This window comes from Aspergillus pseudodeflectus (assembly GCF_044049435.1).
Source record: "Aspergillus pseudodeflectus strain CBS 756.74 chromosome Unknown BJX68scaffold_3, whole genome shotgun sequence".
Lineage (NCBI taxonomy): Eukaryota > Fungi > Ascomycota > Eurotiomycetes > Eurotiales > Aspergillaceae > Aspergillus > Aspergillus pseudodeflectus.
The window spans coordinates 1,361,124-1,382,619 of NW_027263779.1; the positions used below are offsets into that span (position 1 = coordinate 1,361,124).

The 21,496-nt window shown below is 51.9% G+C and overlaps 9 protein-coding genes across 9 annotated transcripts; 3 read left to right on the top strand and 6 right to left on the bottom strand.

The window, feature by feature from the left end:
- Positions 1-125: 125 nt before the first annotated feature.
- BJX68DRAFT_226681 (cysteine--tRNA ligase) lies at positions 126-2,930 on the top strand. Its single transcript, XM_071038551.1, has 2 exons — positions 126-606; positions 658-2,930. The coding sequence occupies exons 1-2, from the start codon at positions 211-213 to the stop codon at positions 2,767-2,769; spliced, it is 2,508 nt and encodes an 835-aa protein (XP_070904626.1). The 5' UTR covers positions 126-210; the 3' UTR covers positions 2,770-2,930.
- A 10-nt stretch (positions 2,931-2,940) lies between these two features.
- Positions 2,941-5,145, top strand: BJX68DRAFT_226683 (NAD(P)H-dependent flavin oxidoreductase). Its single transcript, XM_071038552.1, has 4 exons — positions 2,941-3,367; positions 3,414-3,496; positions 3,547-4,275; positions 4,363-5,145. The coding sequence occupies exons 1-4, from the start codon at positions 3,325-3,327 to the stop codon at positions 4,504-4,506; spliced, it is 999 nt and encodes a 332-aa protein (XP_070904627.1). The 5' UTR covers positions 2,941-3,324; the 3' UTR covers positions 4,507-5,145.
- Positions 5,146-7,287: 2,142 nt separating this feature from the next.
- Positions 7,288-8,470, bottom strand: BJX68DRAFT_117793 (hydrophobin family protein). Its single transcript, XM_071036057.1, has 3 exons — positions 7,816-8,470; positions 7,684-7,763; positions 7,288-7,630 (listed from the first exon to the last, which is right to left on the bottom strand). The coding sequence occupies exons 1-3, from the start codon at positions 8,150-8,152 to the stop codon at positions 7,574-7,576; spliced, it is 474 nt and encodes a 157-aa protein (XP_070904628.1). The 5' UTR covers positions 8,153-8,470; the 3' UTR covers positions 7,288-7,573.
- A 1,114-nt stretch (positions 8,471-9,584) lies between these two features.
- Positions 9,585-10,754, bottom strand: BJX68DRAFT_117795 (WW domain-containing protein). The gene has a single exon (XM_071036058.1). The coding sequence runs from the start codon at positions 10,701-10,703 to the stop codon at positions 9,801-9,803; it is 903 nt and encodes a 300-aa protein (XP_070904629.1). The 5' UTR covers positions 10,704-10,754; the 3' UTR covers positions 9,585-9,800.
- A 118-nt stretch (positions 10,755-10,872) lies between these two features.
- BJX68DRAFT_226692 (ankyrin repeat domain-containing protein) lies at positions 10,873-12,181 on the top strand. The gene is made up of 3 exons (XM_071038553.1): positions 10,873-10,956; positions 11,215-11,550; positions 11,628-12,181. The coding sequence occupies exons 2-3, from the start codon at positions 11,331-11,333 to the stop codon at positions 12,098-12,100; spliced, it is 693 nt and encodes a 230-aa protein (XP_070904630.1). The 5' UTR covers positions 10,873-10,956; positions 11,215-11,330; the 3' UTR covers positions 12,101-12,181.
- Positions 10,890-11,223, bottom strand: BJX68DRAFT_117826 (uncharacterized protein). Its single transcript, XM_071036059.1, has one exon. The coding sequence runs from the start codon at positions 11,113-11,115 to the stop codon at positions 10,945-10,947; it is 171 nt and encodes a 56-aa protein (XP_070904631.1). The 5' UTR covers positions 11,116-11,223; the 3' UTR covers positions 10,890-10,944.
- On the bottom strand, positions 12,101-16,101 carry BJX68DRAFT_252513 (histone acetylation protein-domain-containing protein; the record flags this gene model as incomplete). The annotated part of the gene is made up of 4 exons (XM_071042580.1): positions 12,101-12,144; positions 12,306-13,705; positions 13,786-13,961; positions 14,701-16,101. The coding sequence occupies 4 exons, from the start codon at positions 16,099-16,101 to the stop codon at positions 12,101-12,103; spliced, it is 3,021 nt and encodes a 1,006-aa protein (XP_070904632.1).
- Positions 16,102-16,294: 193 nt separating this feature from the next.
- BJX68DRAFT_226696 (uncharacterized protein) lies at positions 16,295-17,838 on the bottom strand. The gene is made up of 6 exons (XM_071038554.1): positions 17,554-17,838; positions 17,438-17,457; positions 17,356-17,387; positions 17,240-17,301; positions 17,068-17,192; positions 16,295-17,021 (listed from the first exon to the last, which is right to left on the bottom strand). Exons 1-6 carry the CDS (start codon positions 17,713-17,715, stop codon positions 16,469-16,471), a joined length of 954 nt encoding a protein of 317 aa, XP_070904633.1. The 5' UTR covers positions 17,716-17,838; the 3' UTR covers positions 16,295-16,468.
- BJX68DRAFT_226700 (Hid1 family protein) lies at positions 17,839-21,417 on the bottom strand. The gene is made up of 8 exons (XM_071038555.1): positions 21,150-21,417; positions 20,454-21,075; positions 20,303-20,400; positions 20,008-20,250; positions 19,599-19,952; positions 19,302-19,545; positions 18,742-19,253; positions 17,839-18,677 (listed from the first exon to the last, which is right to left on the bottom strand). Exons 1-8 carry the CDS (start codon positions 21,243-21,245, stop codon positions 18,162-18,164), a joined length of 2,685 nt encoding a protein of 894 aa, XP_070904634.1. The 5' UTR covers positions 21,246-21,417; the 3' UTR covers positions 17,839-18,161.
- Between the last annotated feature and the right edge of the window lie 79 nt (positions 21,418-21,496).

Sequence of the window (21,496 nt, forward strand, 5' to 3'; positions counted from 1 at the left end):
AGTAGGGCACAGGGCCAGGGACTGAGGGAGCTATTTTCCTGTGTTTCACTCGCCAGGAGCACACCGCCTGGCGATGCTTTGTTCCTTAGAGCTCAGGCCACCAATCAGCAGTGACTGAGGTCTGACTCCGATCAAAGGTGCTGGCAACCCCTCTATAATTGCCCAGCGACTCGAGCACCCCCACTCTTTTTCTTCCCTCCTCCCCTCCATATGCCCCTCCTCCCTCTGCGGCACCCTCGCCTCTTCTTGTCCGTCCTCTCTCGCGGGCCGCCCCTTTCGTCCCAAGTGTTGACATTTTTCAAATCCATGGCTACCGCGCGCGAGCAGCCGCCATGGCGGCAGCCGACTGTTCACCCGGAGGCGCAATCGCATCTCCCTTCGCTGAAGGTTTACAACTCGCTCACCAAGTCGAAGACGCCATTTATTCCAATTGACCCCAAGGGGAAGAAGGTCTCCTGGTATGCGTGCGGGCCGACGGTCTACGACGATGCGCACCTTGGTCACGCGAGGAACTATGTCAGTACCGATATTATTCGGCGTATCATGCGGGATTACTTCAAGTTCGACGTGAACTTCGTTATGAACATTACGGATGTTGATGACAAGGTGGGCTCCTAGAAAGGATGCGGGTGGGTAGCATGGGATTAATGTTTCTAGATTATCCTCCGAGCTCGACAGCAACACCTGTTTACGAAATTCGTGACCGCCCATCCTACGATCGATGCAGAGGTTCTTGAGGTTGCCCACAGGGCGTATGCCGCTTACTTGAAGAAAAACCTACTGCTGTTGAGCCCAGAACTACCTCCCTCGCAGTATCCGAAGGAGGTGGAGAAGACATATGCAACTATTTTGAGCGGGGGACCCTTACCGGGTAACGAGAAGGCTGGTGATGACGAGGCCAAGGTCAAGATGCACATCAAGACGGTCCTGTCGGCTGCGAATGTCATTGCCGAGGCAGAGAAGCTGGACCTGTCCGCTGCGCAACAGACCTTCCCAGAGCGATTCTTCACCGATGCACAGGATCTTTTGCTTCCGTATCTGGATGCCTTGGAGGGATCCTTGATCGACGCGGATGATCATTCGATCTTTACGAAACTGACTCGAAAGTATGAAGATCGGTTTATGAAGGATATGGACGATCTGAATGTTCTGCGGCCGGACGAGTTGACTAGGGTGACCGAGTACGGTCAGGAAATCGCCGACTTTGTGGAGAAGATTGTGCAGAACAAGTTTGGCTACGTTACTGCGGATGGCTCAGTGTACTTTGATATCGAGTCTTTCGAGCAAGCCGGATTCCCCTACGCACGACTCGAGCCATGGAGCCGTTCGGACAGCAAGCTTCTTGCCGAAGGAGAGGGTTCGCTAGTCAACAAGGCTGCGGAGAAGCGCTCCAAGTCCGACTTTGCGCTCTGGAAGGCTTCCAAGCCTGGTGAGCCGAGCTGGACCAGCTCTTGGGGCCGAGGCCGCCCCGGATGGCATATCGAGTGTTCGGCAATGGCGTCTGCCCGCCTAGGTAAGCAGATGGATATCCACTCCGGTGGTATCGATCTTGCGTTCCCCCACCACGACAACGAGTTGGCGCAGAGTGAGGCGTACTGGCACTCGCATGATGACCAGTGGGTCAACTACTTCCTCCATATGGGCCACTTGTCCATCCAGGGGTCCAAGATGTCAAAGTCATTGAAGAACTTTACGACCATTCGCGAGGCGCTGGAGAGAAAGGAGTGGACAGCCCGTAGTCTGCGAATTGTGTTCCTGCTTGGTGGGTGGAAGGAGGGTGTCGAGATCACAGACGACCTGGTCAGCGCCGGTAACTCGTGGGAAGACAAGCTAGACAACTTCTTCATCAAGGTTAAAGACCCTGCTACAATGCCCGGAAACGCAGAGAGTACGGATACCAGTCTCGCTGATGCCTTGGCCGCGACCAAGGCTGCTGTTAATGAGCAGCTGTGCGACTCATTCAACACTCCGGCCGTGTTGGCCTCGATCTCCGAACTGATTACAAAGTTCAACAGCACAGACAAGGCCCTGCTTAACCCTAAGGATGTTGAGGCTGTTGCTCGGTGGGTCACCTTCATGGTCAACATGTTCGGCCTGAACGGTCAGACCCCTGTTGATAGCCAGGAAATCGGATGGAGTGGCATTGATGTGCCCGAAGAGGCCAAGCCATTCCTCTACCCGCTGTCGAAAATGCGTGACTCCCTCCGACAAGCTGCGCGGGCCAAGACGATCAACGCGGAGGAAATCAGCAAGATCGTGGAGAACGAAACCGTGTCGGATGCAGTTACGGAAGCTAACCAGACCTATGCTTCTGTCCTGTCTGACTTCCGTACCAAGGTGGCTTCACTCGAAGACTCGGCGAACATTGGAAAGGAGATTCTCACCCTCTGCGACCGCGTTCGCGATGTCGATCTATTTGACATTGGTGTTTACCTCGAGGACCGCGAGAACCTTCCCGCCGTTGTGCGCCCCGTGAGCCGAGACCTCATCCAAGCCCGCGAAGAAAGGGCAGCGCAGGCACTCCAGAAGCAAAAGGAAAAGGAAGCAAAGGAGAAAGAGGCGTTGAAGAAGCTCGAGAAGGGCAAGCTGAGCCATCTGGAAATGTTCCGGACAAACGAGTATAGCGCCTGGGACGAGGAGGGTCTGCCGACTCGGGATGTTGGCGGCGAGGAAATCACCAAGAGTCGCGCAAAGAAGCTTCGCAAAGACTGGGAACGACAGAAGAAACTGCATGAGACCTGGCTGGCGAGCCAGCAGGGCAGCAAGTGAGGTTTTTGGTCATGGAAAAGTTGGGCTCTTATCTAGCATTGTCGGCGTTTAGAATATCCAGGGCAGCATCTCATAGGATTGAATTGATATCTTATTCATTATTCACTCCTTAGCCCATCTTTCCTGTGGGATGGTGGTAAGAACAGTCATGTGTAGAGGGCGATCACATGCCTCATCTCCCACGCCATATGCGCTGTGCAACACCAACAACGAAGTCAGGCTTAGCGTGTCATCAGACGGCATCAGAAGCCGTCTCACCATCCCTTCAACAGGACGATTCATCATTCGATCAAAAGTCTCGGCCCCTCTTCCTCTGTACCGGCTGTGTAGACAAATCAATACAGTCGGGCCGACCCCATCAGCCAGACCTCGGCAAATCCTCCCCCTCAGGAAGCGCAACAGAGGTCCGCGGTTGAATCGCGTGGCTTGGTCTTTCTTCATATATCCGTCGTTTGTGCTGCGTTTTCCTTCTTTTGCTTCAGAAAGAGTGCGTGTTACTTTTCTTGATACTCTTAGAGTCGATCTACTGTACATTCTTTTCAGAACGTTGCGACGATGGGCTTCAACACTGCTTTGACTAGGGCGCTGGGGATTCGAGGTATGGCTTTTTACCAACTTACCAGAAGTGTCACTCACCAGCATAGTCCCTGTCGTCCAGGGCGGCATGCAATGGGTCGGATACGCAGAGCTCGCCTCCGCCGTTAGCAACGCAGGTGGTCTTGGAATCGTACGTCTCAAACCAACCCCATGAGTCGCAAACACTAAACAAATGACCAGCTTACTGCCCTCACCCAACCAACCCCCGAAGACCTGCGCAAGGAAATTCGGAGATGCCGCAGCATGACCAAGAACCCGTTCGGCGTGAACCTCACCCTCCTCCCAGCCCTCGTTCCCCCCGACTACGCCGCCTACGCGCAGGTGATCATCGACGAAGGAATCAAGATCGTCGAAACGGCAGGTAACAACCCAGGCCCCGTGATCAAGCAGCTCAAGGCCGCGAATATCACCATCCTCCACAAATGCACGACAATCCGCCACGCCAAGTCCGCCGTCAAGCTCGGCGTTGACTTCCTCTCAATCGACGGCTTCGAGTGCGCAGGCCACGTCGGCGAGCACGATATCACAAACCTCATCCTGCTCAACCGCGCGCGCCAGGACCTGGGTGTTCCCTTCATTGCCTCCGGCGGGTTCGCGGATGGGTACGGGCTTGCGGCGGCACTTGCGCTGGGCGCTGAGGGGATAAACATGGGGACGCGGTTCATGGCGACGGTTGAGGCGCCGATTCACCAGAAGGTCAAAGAGGCGATTGTCAAGGCAGAGGAGACGGATACGGCGCTAGTGATGCGGCGGTGGACGAACACGTCGCGGCTCTTTGCGAATGAGGTGACGAAGCAGGCGCTCAAGGTTGAGAAGGAGAGTAAGACGGGCGAGTTTGCGGAGATTGCGCCGTTTGTTAGTGGGAAGCGTGGACGGGAGGTCTTCTTGAATGGGGACATTAACTTTGGAGTACGTTCCTTCCCTACCCTCCACCCTTTGAGGATCTCTATGCCTCCCAAAATGGTTGTACAAAGCAAAACTAACAAATGAAAACAGGTCTGGACCGCCGGTCAAGTGATTGGCTTAATCCACGATATCCCTACATGCGGCGAGCTGCTAGCTCGCATCGAGAAGGAAGCCGTAGAGGCGACGCAGCGCACACAGTCGTTGTACACGGCAACGCCGCAGAGCAAGCTCTAGATCGTGATTTGTAGAGCAGCGAGCTAGATCCTTGATTTCCTTGAAGCAATACTACTTTTCACTTTGGGCTTTCGAGTTATGTTGTCATTCCCCTGTCAGGTGGTGCATATCCCTTGCGCTTGCACGAGGATCGCTATCGACTGGTCAATCAAGGGATGAGGTGAGCAGGTCCGAGGTCGTGCTCATTCGTACCTGCATGGAGATGGTCTTGCACAGCATCCAGTTGAAGACTCGGGAACTTACGCCTCTGAGATGCCCATGGTATGTATATAAATGCATCCTCCTTGCTCTAGACACAGCTGTCGCAGCATTACATTATGCCTTGAAGGTTGACTCTTCCTCCATCTCGACTCTTGAGAGTCTAACCTACCGCTTAAGATTCGTCCTTGGAAGCAATATCTCGACCCTTGCATGTGAGCTTCTCATAAGGCCCTTGCATCAAGCAACCCCGTGCTCTTCGAATCTTCAAAACAAACACGCTCTATAGACCTGATATCCGCCGTGACAGCTGAGCTTCGCCCCCAATGATAGAGGCATTGTAATCAACAATCACTTCCATGATACAGATAGGAGGGGCACCAATGGAGCAAGCATAGTATTGCATCTGCACCTCACAGATCGTGATATCGTAAACTATCCCAATCATGCAATAAAACTGAACGCACTGCATGAACGTAAATTAGAGAGATGAGCAAGATGGACCCTTCCCCGCGTCATAATCAAACTCACAATCAAACTAGAGTGTATATAAGACATCTAATCTCTCGTGTCTCTGAGGGCGGGGTTAGCTTTGTCTTATTATCGTTCTTGTGTGCAATAGTGCCTGAATCCAGTTGAGCATGTTGTTTACTTGTTCAATTGAATTGGATTGAAACATGGATTCGCAAGATTCGCCCCCGAGTTGCTTCTCGTCGTCTTTTTCTTCGATTCTTTTATCTTGTATACAAGTTCGGAAGGAGAAGAGGAGACGGAACATTCCTGTTTCTTCCTGTACTACCACCACCAATCCATTCATCAGCAGGGCGCAAAGACAAAGCTGCTCGCACACAAGCGTCTGTATCTGTACATGCACTTCCAACCTCGACCCCGAGAAACAATCTCAATCAGAATCCCCGAATGACAACGCAAATAATGATATCAACATTACAACAACCACAACCATAACAACTACAACAGCAACAACATCAATCCGCATCGTCGACTCAGACTCCAGCTCCGAGTACGACACTGCGTCTGTAGACTCCGACACGGGCTCAGTCTCCGATTACGGATGTGGTTGCTCCAGTTATGGGTATGGGTATGGCCATGATCGGGCCTGTGAGCTAGGAGACGATATGGAGTCTCCAAAGCAGGTTCTCTCAGGGAGACCGCTACCTCCGCTCCCAGTTGCTGTTCTCTCAACACAACCGCAAAGCACAAGTCGAAAACATCCCGAAATCAAGACGCGACTCATCGAGGAGACGATCCCCGAAGAGGACGAGGAAGAGTATCGGTATGAGGAGCTGCAGTTCCAGAAGCAGCAGCAGGAAGAGAAAGAGAGAGAGGAGGCGAAGCGCCATAAACGGACGACCAGTCGGCGGAAGTCGATGATTGAGTTGTTTAATCTTTCTAGTGTGGGGTTTGCGTCTGAGTCTGAGTCTGGGTCAGGATTGGTCTTGCCGGGGTTCTCGCTTTCGTTCTCGAATATCAATTTCAGGTTTCCGTTGCCGCCTGTTTGGGGTCAGAGTCAGAGTCAAAGGCAAGACGAGGGTGGGAAGGAGGGCAAGGAGCAGGCGCAGAAGATATGGTCCCGGCCACGGCCCAGGTCGATGTCTTGTCTACTGTCAGCTCTTTCTCCCTCGACTTCTACACATACGCCTCCATCCACAAACACATCACACAAACGCTCACATTCTGAGATCAATCTTCAGTCCACACAGGCACAGTCTGAAGAATCAACCCCCGAAGAATCGATCACACCCCCCGAAAAACGCCCAACACTAACAACAACAAAAAAAGAACGGCGAATGGGCACAGTCGTCTTCCCCCCATTAGCACTGCTCTCACAAGATCGCGACCGAGATCGAGACAGCACAGAAAGTAGGCAGCAGTCGCGGCCTCTTTTTTACTAGGTATGGCGTTGGAGTTGTTGGCGTTGATGTTCACCATGGCGTTGGCGTTTGGAGCTGGGGACCTAAACCGGGGCCTGGGTGGGGTGTAGGGATCTTTTGGGCGCGTTCGGTTGAGGTTTTGTGATGACTTGCTACTTTTAACTTTGGTTGATTTGTTTTTGTATTTGTATGACGCGTGTATAGCTGAGTGGGTTTGTGCTGAGGTCCGGTGTGTCCGCCTACGTTGGACTTAGGGCTCGGATTCGGGGAGGGTGGTGATGCACTATATTTGTACTTCGGTTACGATTTTCTTATGTCTTTAATCAATGAAGAGGTAACTAATCTAATGTCTATTACAATGGTTTTATTTTCTCAATTGGAATTTTGTCCGTTGTAGATATTTCAAGAATGTCCATACTGGTGACCCATTGCTATTCCCTCAATCATGTTGAGATACAGTTCTGCTATTCTTGAACCACTGCAAAGACATCCACAGCGACTGGTTGCTCCGGTTTGGGTGGTTAGTATGATATATCAGACCCATAAGGAAACTCGTGAAGGAAGTGAAGAGAAATGGCTATGAGAACTCAAGGTAGTCACGGGCTAAGAGTTAGCTAAACAGTCCTCATTTGAGGCTACAAAGGGAGGACCATGCAAGAATTTAAAGCGCCCATCGAGGAAAGATGAGGAATCATAAATAAAACAGAGTCTAATTAAAGATATATGCCACAGTCAGGCACCAATGCACAGAACAGACAGACAATCCAGCAGAACAGTCTTCATCTTCATCCCCGGTGCCGTCTGACAAACGTAAGATACAAAATTGTCAACATGAATTTAAAGACAAGTGCTACCCTAGACTAAGAAAGACAGGGACTGAAAGACGGTGCCTTGCTGCGCGAGGCAGCGAAGGAAAAGCCAACCATCCCTTCTGGTAGTACTGCTTCCAACCCAGACACCCAATGAAAGTGAATGGCTTAGAGGATAGAGCCGAGGGCAATGCAAGGAAGCCCGACGCCAATGAGGTCGCCATCCTGGAGGTACTGTTAGTTTATGGATTGGAGAAGAGGATTGAAAAAAAGCTTACGGCGCTGGAGCCGGAGTTCTGGCAGCAGGCGATGTTTTGCTTGCACTGCTGGTTGATGAGGTCCTGGACACCGATGAGGACTGATAGTGTCAGTATCTGCTGCAGTACGCAAGGGCATCTTGAAAGACTCACGGGCAACATCGAGCTTGGAGCACTGGTCGAAGAGACCAAGACCCTCAGCACCGGAGCCAGCACCGATCAGGTTGCTGAGAGCACCAGCAAGGATACCATCGGCAACCTCGGTGGTGTCACCAGCGTAGGTGGCCTTGTTACAGCAAGAAAGCTGAGCCTGGTCACCGCACTTGTCGGAGGCCTGCTTGACGGTCACGTCGTTGGGGACGGGGAACTTGACGTTCGAGTTACCCTTGTTGCCAACACCGTTGCCAGCGAGCTGGGCATCGGGGGCAGGAGGGAGGGCCGCAACGGAGGCGGCGAAAGCAACAACGGCAGCAGCGATGGAGAACTTCATTGTGGATGCGGTTGGAACGAACGGTGGGTTTGTCTTGGGAGAGAGTTAAGAGAGGAGGAGAATGAGAGACTGGACTGTAGGAGAGTCTTGAAAGAGCGTGTGATGAGGACCAGAATGAACGGCTGAATCTCACTGCCTTATATAGACAACGGATGGGCGTGTTTTGGTCCTCTCATCGCTTGCCGAATACGCAAACATGCTCCTGGACTTGCCCTGGCCAGCGAATTCCTCTCTCATCGGGAGCCCCTGTGGAATGCACCACGCAAGGGTAGCCTCCTCCAGCTCCTCAAGTTCCTCCCTCGCCATCTGAGCATACGGTGCCTGAGGTTATCGACCCAGTATGAGGTATGGATCGGCTTCTTTCTGCTCTGAGTGGCTGTTGAGCTTGAAAAGTGTTTCATTCCTCTGCGCCGGTCTCTGTAGATCTTGATGAACGCGGCGGCGGGCTCGACTAGGTTGCATCACAGCATGTCTCCATCAATCTCTGTCGGCTTCTAGTGTTGTCGAGAAATGGTCATTTTTTATTATCGCCATCGGTATACCTCTCATATGATAGCGGCATTGCGTGCGAAGCGCATAGGTGATTGCACCATGACAGCACCAGCCGCAGTCAGCTCGTGTGGCATGCTGCATAACTCGGAGGTTAGTCAACCGCCCACATTGGGCCGACCAGGGTCCAGCAGCATGTTTAGTTCTGCAAGGGGTTAGCTCGATCAAGAGTCAGAGCCATGGTCCATGTGGGCGCTTGTACCTTTCATCTCCTTCCTCCTTGAAAGAGGCAAGGGGCGCACGACCTCGTCTGTTGTAATTTCCCAGCCAGGGAGAGGCAAAGTTACGCCTGCATCTTCTCCAGATCCGATGGCGATCATCAGAAACAGCCGTTGATCAGTTGTCGATCGTACTACAGCGTTGTAGAACTGCGTGCCTGGACCGTTCGAGATGGCCTTGCTCAGAGACTGCGTCAGTGTTTCTGTTTTGGGTAGTCTAGCTCGATGCCTCAGGAATGAACTCCCACGTCAGAGGCTTGAACTTGGCTTGTGATATTCCGTAGTACAAGCTCTCCAGGAATGCGCCTCAATAGTTGCTGAATCATAACAGTGTTGATGTGGAGCTCCGAGAGTGTAGACGGAGCATCAACAAGCCAGTGTAGAGGTAGTGTTGTACGTGTGTATTGGTCAGAGATGGAGAAAACTTGTACCCGTTCCAGCAATCTCATGTCTCTATTCTGTGTGTTCAAAGTTCTGGTTGAGTAGAAGTTTTTGTAGCTTACTGCAGGTCAACTCGGGGATGGACAAGGCTATGGTAGGATAAGGTCCCTCAAACCTCAATATATATATCTGCGATTGCTAGCACCACACGACCGATCTACCTGTTCAAGTCAATCTGGATACCAAACACCACAAATCACATACAAGAAATCAATACCTGATTATTCGTGCAGGCTCTGCTGTCTGGATTTCTTGTTGATTGATATAAAATATAATGTCGTGGCGACCCCGCTCTATGATGCAAAATAAGATGAAAATGCCAGAACAACGCCCACCTCGGAGGTCTAACCCAGTAGGTATCACAACAAAAGAAGAGGTAGACCCGAAAAATACACAAGTGGGAAGAGAAAACGGTAGAAAGAAAGCGTCAAGAGAGAAGATCAATCACGAAGCCACGCTCTCCGCTTCTCCTCTTTCTTCTCCCGCCGCTTCTCCTTGAACATCTTTAGCTCCTTCTTGGTCAGCTTCTTCGCGCTGCGCTCCGCCCGGAGACTCCGTCCGTCGTGCGAATTAGCCGCCGCGTCCACATCAAAGTACGCATTCATCTGCCGCCGCGACTTGTTCTCGTCATTGTGGTATTCCGGATTCTGTGACTCCCCCTGCCACCGCCCCGTGAACCTGTTGAACGATCCAACCGCCGCGTAGTCCCCCGCGTTCATTACCCCTCCCGCCCCCGCAGTGTTTCCCTCCTCCTCCTGCTGTTCATACTGCTGCGCATACGGAGCCGTGGGATCATAGTCGCCGTGGATGGCAGGGTTGTACCCACCTACCGCGGGAGGAGAGGTGCTTTTGACCGCGGAGGAATCCTCGCCTACTGTCCCCGGAGCCGCGGCGACAGATGGTGCTGGTGCTGTAGATAAGTCCGGTACTCGCGGGTTGTCCCATTGCGATACGCCCGTGAAGCGGTTGTAGAAGTAATATGCTTGCGCGGAGGCATCCCAGACAGGTTCCCAGCCGTCATCCTCGCCCGTGCCCGGGGGTGCTTCGGTGGGCAGCGGAGGAGGGATTTCGTCTGGTAATGGAGGCGCTGATGTGTCTGGTTCTGATGTTTTTGTTTCGCCTTCTTCTGCTGATTCTTTCGCCGAATCTTCCTCCTCTTGTTGATGTTCAGTTTCCTTCTCTTCCGCCTGTGGCGTCTCTTGTGCTTCTCCGCGCGTGCGCTCCTCCTCTTCTCGGTTTTCCGTCTGTGTCTTCACCGTCGTCTCATCTTCCTTGCTTTGCGGTACGGAGGATGTCGAGGTAGCAGCGCCCTCGGGAACATCTCCCTTAGTTTCGGTCGTCATTTCAGCGTGTCGTTATTAGTGATTGCTGTGCTGTACTCAAATTGGAGTTCTGACGCGATGAATGCGGAGGAACCTTGGCCGCGATCGTTGGGAAGAATATTGTTCCGCCGGAGAAGAGCCTCGAGTCTGCTTCCCATTGGTCAGGATTTCTCGAATTCACATGACCGCTCACAAAGTTCTCGAAGTCGAAGATCCGAATCCTGAGATAGCTTTTGTTTAGGGAAAACGGTGCTTTCAAAAGCTATTTGAGACGGTAAGTTATCTTCTTGTCGCTCTTTGTCTGTCTTTTGTGTCTCTTAGCTGGAAATCTCGGTGTTGTTGAAGATTTTGCGGGACTAGGAAATCTCTTGATATCCCAGCGGGAAAGAGGGACATTGGCGGGGGTAGGTTCTGTATGAAAATACAAGTGCATCCGTGTTTGAAGTTCTGCATTTGATCTTATTCGTTTCTTTTCTTTTCGGGCAGACAGACAGAGAAGAACCTTTCTATACCTCTGCTAACAACCTCACAGATCTTACTAAACGTGCCAACAAAAGCATACGCTTGCTTGGACATATATATCACCACGATCACCAATATCAAATTTTCTAAACTCTACATTACCCTCTAAAAGAGGCACAGGGAATCATGGCCCCAATAACATTAAGCGCCGACTCAGTCGACGACCTCATCTACTCAGCTCGCGCAGGCGACCTCGAAGCTCTCCAATCCGACCTCTCGGCTCTGAGTGTCCAGCACAGCGTCCCTCAGTCTGTAATCATCGCCTCAGCAATCGACACGGAGCCTGAAGAGGAGGGCGGCACAGGAAGCTGCCTGTTACATTTCCCCGCCGCGAATGGGAACTTAGGTATGTACTTCCTAGCCCCCGGTTTCCTTACCGTCATTTATTTGGTAAAATGTGATTTGATACTAACCCCCTCTTAGAAATCCTAACACACCTCCTATCTCTTCTCGTCCAGGCTCCGTCATCGTCATCACTCAGCAAAGAGGATGTGGCCGCGGTGATCAACCACCGGAACCACTCGGGGAACACGCCGTTGCACTGGGCGGCGCTGAACACGCATCTCGAGTGTGTGAAGGTGCTTGTTGAGGCCGGGGCTGATGTTTCGGTGAAGAACGAGGCCGGGCTCGACCCGGTGTTTCTGGCGGAGAGGGCCGATTGGAGTGCGCAGGATGAGCAAGCTGAAGGACAGGAGGAGAAGGAGGGAGACGAGGAAGTTGAGATTGAAATTGGTGCCCAGAGGGAGGGCGAGGGTGCGGCTGTGACTGGGCCTTTGACTAAGGGGAGAGAGGTTGTTGAGTGGTTGTTGGCGATGGATAAGAGTGATGAGACTGAGGGGCCGTCGAGTGGTGCTAATGCAGCCTCAGGTTCTGGAGCTGGGCAGGAAGCGAAATGATCAATCCGCCATGGCATTGATTGCTCGCTTGGTCATGTTACGTTCTGTTATGGTTTATTGTGGTATGAAAAGTTAGGTATAGACTGTGCATCATTAGATTATCATTCTTCGTTATAGTTCTATCCTCTATTCATGCCTTCATGCTAATTCTTTCGCGACTTCGGTCGTCCTGACGCTGAGAGGAGGGATGTTTCCTCTGACGCACTGATAGCGCCTGGTTGACTGTCTTTGATTTCATGGGCCTTGGTGTCGAGTCCAATGCGGAATTGGCGGTCGCGCCAGGTAACGGTTTCACCACCCCATATGGCCCAGAACCAGATCGGAAACGCGAGTGTCTCACGTCCAAGCCATGCGGAGAGCCAGTGCCGGAATCGTCGTCTTGGGGTGTCTTTTGGCGGCCGGACAAAGTCCGGGGTGTTTTCATCTAATTCAACGGTTTTGCCGGAGTGGAGCATAATGTATACTGTCCAATCTATGAGCATCCAACTCAGTATGCTGAGGCCAAAGAAGCTGAAGAAGGTGGTCCACGTCGAGAGGTCAATCGCAGCGTCGACCCCCTTGTCGTGGAGGAACCGAGGCAGCGCCGTCGTGACGCCCCAAGCTCCGTACAACGAACATAGTATTGACTCCGTGCCAGGTTCGACAAAGGTTGCAAGCATCACAATGTACTTCCGGACACGTAGCCACCGCACTCGGCGCGCCATATATGATCCAACACTCATGTTCGCTATGGGCTGGAAAGCAATATCACCATAGACCAGCGCATGCTTTCCCAAGCGCTTACGCTGTTCCTTTTCCTCGCGCACCTTGTTCTTCCATAGCAGGTCACCAATAAGGTGGTCTTCGCAGATGTTGTCGGAGAAGTAGTCGATGCCCGGGTTGCGCTGGCGCGCATCGGTCGGCGGCGGCGTAGTGAGATAGTCAAGATGCGAGCGCCGGAACATATTGGACTTGCCCACAATACACGGAGCAATTAGGACCGTGTTGATCGCTGTATACATCTTGGCGTGGGAGGACGAGAGAAACAATTCCTCTAGACGGCCGCCTCCCACAGCGAGAGCGCCAGCCTGCCCATGTTCCTCTTTCGTGCCGGTAGCACCGGTGACATCCACAGCGACAGGCAGATGGTGCACGAATTTATTCTCCTTGCCGGAATCCGCACCAAGTCCGCAGAGCTTGTCCACCATCCGTCCGCAAACGCCCTTCCCTACCCAGATATTGCAGTCTGCAATCCAAACAATGTCGCCCTTGGCCTCCCGGTACGCACGACTCATATTGCGGATCTTTGGATTCGGTCCCATGTCGTAGACTGGTTCATTGTCGGACAGGAACAGAGGATCCTCCTCCTCGACATAGACGCGCGCATCGATATGCGGAAAGTCGGAGACTAGTTTTTCGAGGATTGGATGGGAAGGATCGCTTCGGGAGGACACGCAAAGGCAGACCGTCAGCCTATCACGCGGATAATCTTGCCGGAAGGTTGAGGCGAGGCAGTCGTAGAGATTCGGTTCGAGACCCTTGACGGGTCGAACTATGGTGACATGGGGCGCGTCGGAGGATGTGGCTGAGCGGGATTGTTGAGGTCGTCGGAGGCAGTATCTCCATCTGAGAGATTGTTAGCATTAACTCCAGGATGCATTATATCGAACTCTCCGAGAACCATAGAAAAGTAACAGAGAACGTACATCTTATAGTACCCCAAAGCGCACACAGCCGTCACGGTAGAATACCAGATCAGACCTATCCAGCCGAGCGCGACCGACCACTGAACTCCGCCATGCCCGGTGGCTGAACCAAAACCGATGGCGTCTGAAAACGAGCGAAGCTTTATCATGAGCGTATGCGACGAGGATAAAACATCCTATCTCTGGCCAGAATAGAGTACGAGTAAATGGGACGAACCCTTGAATGTCAACGAAGACTTGGCGAAGGTCAGCGCCTGAAAGAGGGGAAACAAAGAGAAGAGGACAGAAGGCCGGTCAGCTGCCGCGGAGCTGAGGGTATTGGGCTTTTCTTCTCCAGCGCAGCAGCAACAGCAGCACTGATCGTCTGGGCCAAATCGTGATTGCGATTTATAGCACCAGGAACAAGTGTAGTTCTTGTTCCAGCCGGATATAACGGATCGTGGCTGGGATTTGGCACACCACAATTGGTCGCTTCAGCTTCGGTACTGCATCAGTGGAGCCTTTCTTGTACCCAGAGCTTGGGTGTCTTTGGTTGTTTTATAAGTCATTCTGTGATTATTCTCAAAGGAGAGTATACTGGGAGCCACATGGACGAAGGAGGATATTTATGGGAAATTGGCTCGGTTGGCGTCTACTAAACCCAAAGTATATGAAGAAACACCCTCCAATGGACCTGAAGTGCGTCGGCTCAAGATTCCTAGAATATTCCTGAAGTTATTCTCCAAGCTGGATATTGTACATTTGTTGCAAATTCGTGATCATTATCATCGGCTCTCGTCAAGTTTTCTTCTTCTTGCGGATTAGATTGGCCTTTAGAACGTTCACACCAGACGGCAGGCTCGACTCTGTACTGGTGGTTGCACTCGGCGCCGTCCCAGATGCTCCGGTTTGCTCCTCCTTCTTTCGCTTTCTTACTAAAGGAGTATTCGTAATGGCAGCCGGTCCTGGTGCAGGTTTTGTAGACTCCCCGTTCACGGCCTTGCCTACGACCAGCTGCCCTATCCAAAGCTCGTCCGCAAGAGCAGCGACCTTGTTGTTGAAGGCATTTGTGCTTGCAGTCGAGACCTCCTCGCTGTAGAAATCTTGCTCCAGAAGAAATTCGATTGCTGCTTTATAGTCCACTTCGCTCAGAACTGCGTGCCCGCGTCCGGTTTGTGGCCAGTAGAATGCGCTTCCGTCGTTTGCGGGCTGTACCTTCGTCTGATCGCCCGAGCCTTTCAAAGACTCCGAGGGGTTCGCATCCTGAGAGGTAATGGGGGCAGTAGAAGCCGGCTTTGGTGCATCCTTGAGCTCCGTAAGTCCGGACTTGCTACTCAACATCGGATTCGAATTCAATACTCCAGGCGGATTGATAACAAGCCAAAGAAATCCAACAAGCCTCCCAGCAGAACATTCCTGGCGAAAGGACATCATCTCCCAGAACTGATCGAGCGACCTGACACTTCTCCATTGCCCAGTACCTTCTGTCGCCCCGTTCTCCGGAAGTTCATCATCGAGATCTATCAGAAAGCGCGTCTTGGGATCATCAGGGAACCGCGGGACCAAGCAGCGCGGAGGAGCACCAGGATGACTACACAGTTGACTCAATGGGTAGGCGTTCAGCCACCGCGGACGGTCCTTGTCGTCAGACCTCGCAGTGGGCGGGAAGAATCCCCGTGTTTCGAACTTGTCGCAGCTGGGGACGATGAGATATGCAGTTGCAGAGCTGCGCGCCGATTCCTCGTGCTTCTTGTCTTGCTCCTGGGATCCAGATTCCGGCTCATACTCGCGCAGGATCGGGTCAAGGGCGCGACACCACCATTTGATCAGACCGCGATCATCAAGGACATGTTTCTCGGCATTCTCAATACTCCCCGGGAAGAGGTACTGGTTCTGAGCACGGGCAAACAGCGACACCACGAGCCGAACACCGGGTCGCTGGTGCGTGTGCACAAGAAAGGAAAGAAAAGTGTTAGTGAGGTGTCTGAGAATTGAGCTTTTCGGTGCCGCGTTCAGAAGATGCAGGTGCCCGGTCGAATCAGCCTTTGAGACAAAAATGGTAGTCAGGTGCGCCGTAGTGTAGACCAACACCTCGATGCCGAAGACGATGATCTCCGCCTCCACGCCACCATCACTCTTGCCCTTGTCTGCAGGGGCGATAGACGCCGAGAGGAAATGATTTTCGTAGAATGTTGGTTCGGCCTCTTCGCCAGGGGATGGGGCGAAGAGAGCAGTGCTCGTCGTGGGAGTGGACGAGATATGGCGGATGGTGAGTTTCACTCCGGTCGGGAGCACCTTGGCTAAGGCGTCTCCTAGATCAACGTCGACCTTGGACATCCCGCCTGTCAAGGTCCTGGACCCGAGGTGGAAATAGTCAGTCGCGTGCGTTATTATTATTAACACACTTTCATGGTTTTCTCTGTTGTTCTTGACTCCTTTCTGCCCCCTGGGCCTCATCTCCGCGTGCCTTTGGTAAGAAAGATCACGTGAACCTGCTTTCTTGTTTCCCAGCCTTTTTATCCTTCTTTTTGCAGCTCACTTAAATGTGCACAATTCATCTTTAATTCATTCATTGGTAGGTCTATCAGATAAGAAGCGAAGGACAAATAGAGGTGAGCTTTATAGGTCCTTTGGTCAAGTTTCGAACAGTGAGGTCCATGCCTCGAGACAAGGTCTAGCAATCATTAAATCAGCCTTATATATTTTAAAAGTATTCCGCCGCAGCAGCCAGGTCATCGGCGTTTAGCAGGCCAACGCCCTCGTTAAGCAGCGTCGTCCAAAGGATGTTGCGGGCCCTGATAGGGTAAGACGGAGCACCCCAATATCTGGCGAGAATGCCCTTCTCTTTCGCGAAAGCAATCTGCGATCGAAGAGTGCCGAGCTGATCTTCGCTAAGAACGGCGTTAGGCTCTCCGAGACTGAGCTCACCAATTGCAGAGGAGAAACTGGTCGATGCGATCGGCGAGATAAGGGGAGTAATTCCAGCATTCGCGGTCTCGTTCATGGTGGCTAGGGGTGCATCGTAGAAGTAGTCGCGGTCGGCGACAGGACCAACCATGTCGTAGGGAGTGTTGCCAGTTCCAATGACAGTGACCGGACCCTCAGTGAGGGTCTCATTGTTCTTGACGGTTGTCAAATAGCCTTTCTGGCGGAGCGGTTCCAGTGCAGCAATAACGGCTTCAAAAGTTTCAGGGCCAGAGGTCTTCGAATCGACCCATAGGTAGAGCGTTTGGCCAGTAGAAGCATCGAACACACCGCTATATAAGGTTAGAAAGTACCGCTGGCGCTGAAAAGTAAACGTACTTCTTTGTCGGAGCTGTTAAGAACTTGCTCTGGGGGTTCTGACGCTCAAGCACGTCCAAGATTGAATTGATGTACAGGGATTCAAACGTGCGCTCCTCAGTCAACGACGATTCGTCATGACCAATCTAGGAAATCAGTCCACACTCGAACGGTCATTTCAGGGGATACTCACATATAGAGTGCCATTGTACAGCCACACGTCGGCTTCTACTGAGATGCATCCGTTTGAGAGTGCTGAGGCAACAGTCAGTAATGGCTCGCAGAGCACACGTCATGGTAGCAAAATACCTGTGTAAAAGGGCACATCCCTCCAGTAGTCGCTAAAAGCCGTTAGGAATCGTTGATTGCTCACTTGGGATGTTAGACATACTTGTGGGAGTGCACAGGGATCTATATGAAAGGAGACATTAGAGTTAGTGGTCCAATCGCTATGTCTGGTTGAACCACGGAAGAATCTTCACCTGAACCAGACGGGAGCAAACTTACAGGCAAAATACCCCTGGTGAAATCAGTTGGATAACTGTACGCCGAGCTCTTGTGAGTGTTTCTCAGGATACTCTGCAACTCCGATGAACCCCCAGCGGCCTCCGTCGGAAATGCAAGGCAGAGCGCGGAGACCGCGACGAAGAGCGACCGCGAAAGACCCATCTTTTCTAGTGTGAAGGGGATTGAGATTTCTGACTCTGTACTCTTCGGATGTTCCAAAAATCAAGCAGAAAGATCAACAACAGGTGAGAGAAGACGCAACAAAGCCTTTTCTTTATGAGTACTGGGGTGTTGAAAGAGCATGCAAGAACTATTGGCTGAAGATCGTCGACTCCACGGCAGACTTGGCATCATGTCAGCGACCAGGGAGAAGCAAGCATTTGCCCACCCGCGCCTTCCAGTGCCGTCTCAAGGCTTGGTATTGGAGCACGCAAGATTGACTTCCAGCTTGCCATGCCATGTCTTGGTGGGCCAATCAATATATACTTCATTGCAAAGCAAGCTAGGTATCATGAATGATGAGACAAAAGAATGGTCTTTGATAGCAAGGTTGATAATCTAGCACAGTCCAGGCCTGAATGTAACCCTCCATCTTTCCGAAATGGACACTACACTTCGCGAACGGACGGAGGCCTCGAGTTGTTCTGTGACTCCGCCTGCGTGCTGCTTCGCCGGAGGCTGAGGTTCCCGATTCGCTGCACCAAGTTGCTCCCCACTGCATCAACCGCGCCCTTGGGTGCGAGTAACGTAGGGCCCTGTGCCGCCGCTTCCTGGACCTTGAATAATTTGATTGATGTTCCATTCCAAACACCGACCGTACCAGGTGTAGCGCCAGATGCAGAACCCACGACCATCTCCGCAGAGAAAATGAACCCCCACAGCAGCGATTCATACCATCCCATTGATAGTGCTGACCATTCAAAGGAATGAACACGGGCTGAGGGAGGTTCTGAGATGATGCTCTGGATCATCGGATCTTGCACGAATGAGTCGAGCTTGGAGATTAGCGCGCGGGCCTCAGCACTAGATGAGGATTGAAGTGCCAGTGCCGGGACGTTCGGAACAATAACTGAGATGATCGTTAGGATTGTGTGGAGAGGCAATTCAGGTAGCCAGGACTCGAGCTACGGGACCGGTTAGTACCATCACCAACAAATAACACCGCCGGGGTGCTCAATTATTACTTACCCAAGCTGTAGTTGGGGTGAAGCCACTCGCAGAGGGCGCTAGGGCAGCTGACATGCTGCTCTGGCTTGCCATACTGTTTTGTCTTGAAAAGGTAGGTTGCCCCGCAGGCATCTTGCCTCGGGCCTTTTCTGACATTCCGCGAAGTTGCAACGGGACACTCTCCTCAGCGACGGACGATGACACGGATTGTCTACGAGATGTTTGAACAGAAGCAGAATCCTGTGCGGGTGTGTGCTGTCCTTCGCCCTCATCATCCGAGTCATCTCCACCGATGGCAAATGGGCTGCTGTTCTCCTCAGGAATACGGCCAAGAGGTGACCGCGCACCAGAAGAAAGGCTTGGGTCGTCTTCGGATGTAGAGAGGACTGGGCTGGCGAGAGAGTCACGATTCTCGGCCTTTCTCCGTTCATTCTGCCGTTCGATCTCTTGCTGACCACTCTCAAGAGTGAATTCCCGGACAGCTTCGAAACGTCTCCGGTGCTTTAGAATGGCATACACAAGGTATGGATTTTCTGGATACCATTAGTGGCTGACTTTCGACAACACAAATATCAACATACTTGTGAACTTATGTTCCAGAATTGCGTTGATAGATTCGAGTATAGAGGCAAGTAGGGCATGATTCGTCTCATTAGCCAACAGAAAGCTGGGTGCAGCCATTGACGAGAAAAGCTGCAGGATTTTTGAGCATGTTTCCGGAGACAGGTTCTCCACATAAGGAGCCAAATTGTTGATGACAGCGAGAAGAGCCGGATACACCGCGTTTAGCTTGCCTTTGCTTGTTGTTATCAATGTGTGAATGGACTGCAAGGGTTAGCAAACCTAAATCATTAAAGGGAGAAAGGATTATCAAGTACAATAAGCAGAAAATCACCGTAAGTCCCCTTAAAGCCAGGTATCCGTATCGTCTGTGGAAGCGTGTCTTGGGCTTCAAATGTCTTGTTCAAACTCTTTCCAAAGTTGGGCTCGACGCTCATGGTTTGTAGAATGAATATACACATTCGAACAACACCCTGTTTTGCCGGATCAGACTTGTAGGTGATGGCATAAAATATACAAAGAATTATGAAATCGTGGGATCGGTTCGAGTCGATGATGAAGGATCTGAATCGTTTGTTGCATTGCAGAGCTTCCCAGAAGAGGACCAGCATCTCTGGTGCCCATTTTACCGATTTCTGGCTGCCAGGAAGGTATGCAGTTGTAGCTTGCATCTGTAGACAAGGCTATGTCAGTAACACGCCAATGATCTGATAGTCTCTCGCTTACGGGCTGATTCAAAATCCTAGTCATGCCGTCCACGAGGAATTGAAAATCCTGCGGCCTGTGCAACCGGCCAAAGTAGTGACGATAATGATTCTTCGGTGGAGTTCCGCGACCATCCTCCGGTACCGGGTATAAAAGGAGCACGAGGAGGAATTGAAGACTGTAAATAACCAAGATTTGTCTAGGGTCTTTCCACACGACATGATCATAGGGAACTCTCCACGAGGCAGGGTTGTACTTGATTGCCTATGAGTATGTTAGTGACCGCAATGTCGAGATCATACTCGATGTGACATACTGTGTTCAAGAGTGAACATAGCAGCGTCAAAACCGCCTGTTTCTCCTGGCAACTGGTAATGTATGTGATGGCTCTGACACCCTGAACCGGTAGCAAGCCTGAAGCGAAAGATAAGCTAGATTCCGCTTCGAGGACGAATGGTAATCCTTACTGGAAGACATGTACATTGCTTTCCCGGTTATTGTAAGCAGCAAGCGAAGGATTTCGCAGCGATTGTTCTCAAATTCCCTGCTCGAGCCCATCGAAGTATTGCAACCAACGCCACTCTGCCAGATCGAGTACGAAACCTTGGACTTTGCGGAGGGAAGTTTTGGTATCGTGAAATCTGCGAAGAATAGTAGATCCATGAGAGTATCAATCAACTCCTCAGTCAAAGGCTTCACGTCTTTGTAATCCTGAGTCCGAGTGCTCGGAGGTTCCTGCCCCTCTTCCGACTGCGCTTCATCAAAAAGCACATCCGTGGCTAGCTGGGCCTCTCTGGTCTTCTTCCTCCGAGTAGTCCAGAAAAACTTCTCCTCCCATTCTTCGAGATGCTCGGCTTCGTACACGTACGGAAGGAGGCGTGTGAGAATGCGAATACAGTTGAGCGCATCTCGGCCGGGGGCGAGGTCAGGGTCAGGGAAAGAAGGATGGTTTTTCAGCGCCGTCAAGCGAGACGTTATAGAGAGTAGTAGAGTTTCAAAGTTCGGTAATGCTTGATCGCGGGTCCGCCGAATATCCGCTGGTGTAAAGAGGCTGAACACATCCTCCGTCGATTCGGGGAGCTCCCAGAACTACACCTAGACTGTCAGCAAGGCTGCCCAGGTAAACTCCCAGCTGATAAGAAGCTAAAGACGCAAATACTGACTCTTGTCCAGTAAGGATCGTCTCCAGGAATCTGGTTCTCCTCCGACAGTCGAAAGATTCCCTGTTTGAATACTAACTTCGACTCCGAGGCTCCCATCTTGAAGCACGGACGTTCCGGTTCAGAAATATCCCAGCCTCATGCGGGCCGTAAGCGGTAGATAATAGATTCAACGGCGCAGTCGAGTGATGTGAGGGCTAGAGTCGGGGCGCGGGACCTGGCAGTTTGGTGTCGCGTGAAGGGAGACTGGTTGGTGATGTTGGCTTTCTTGGAGAACAAGACTAGAGATGCGGGAACCTGCTCCAAGCTGGAGATGAGTATGGGGCCGCCAACGCTCCACCAAGAAAGAG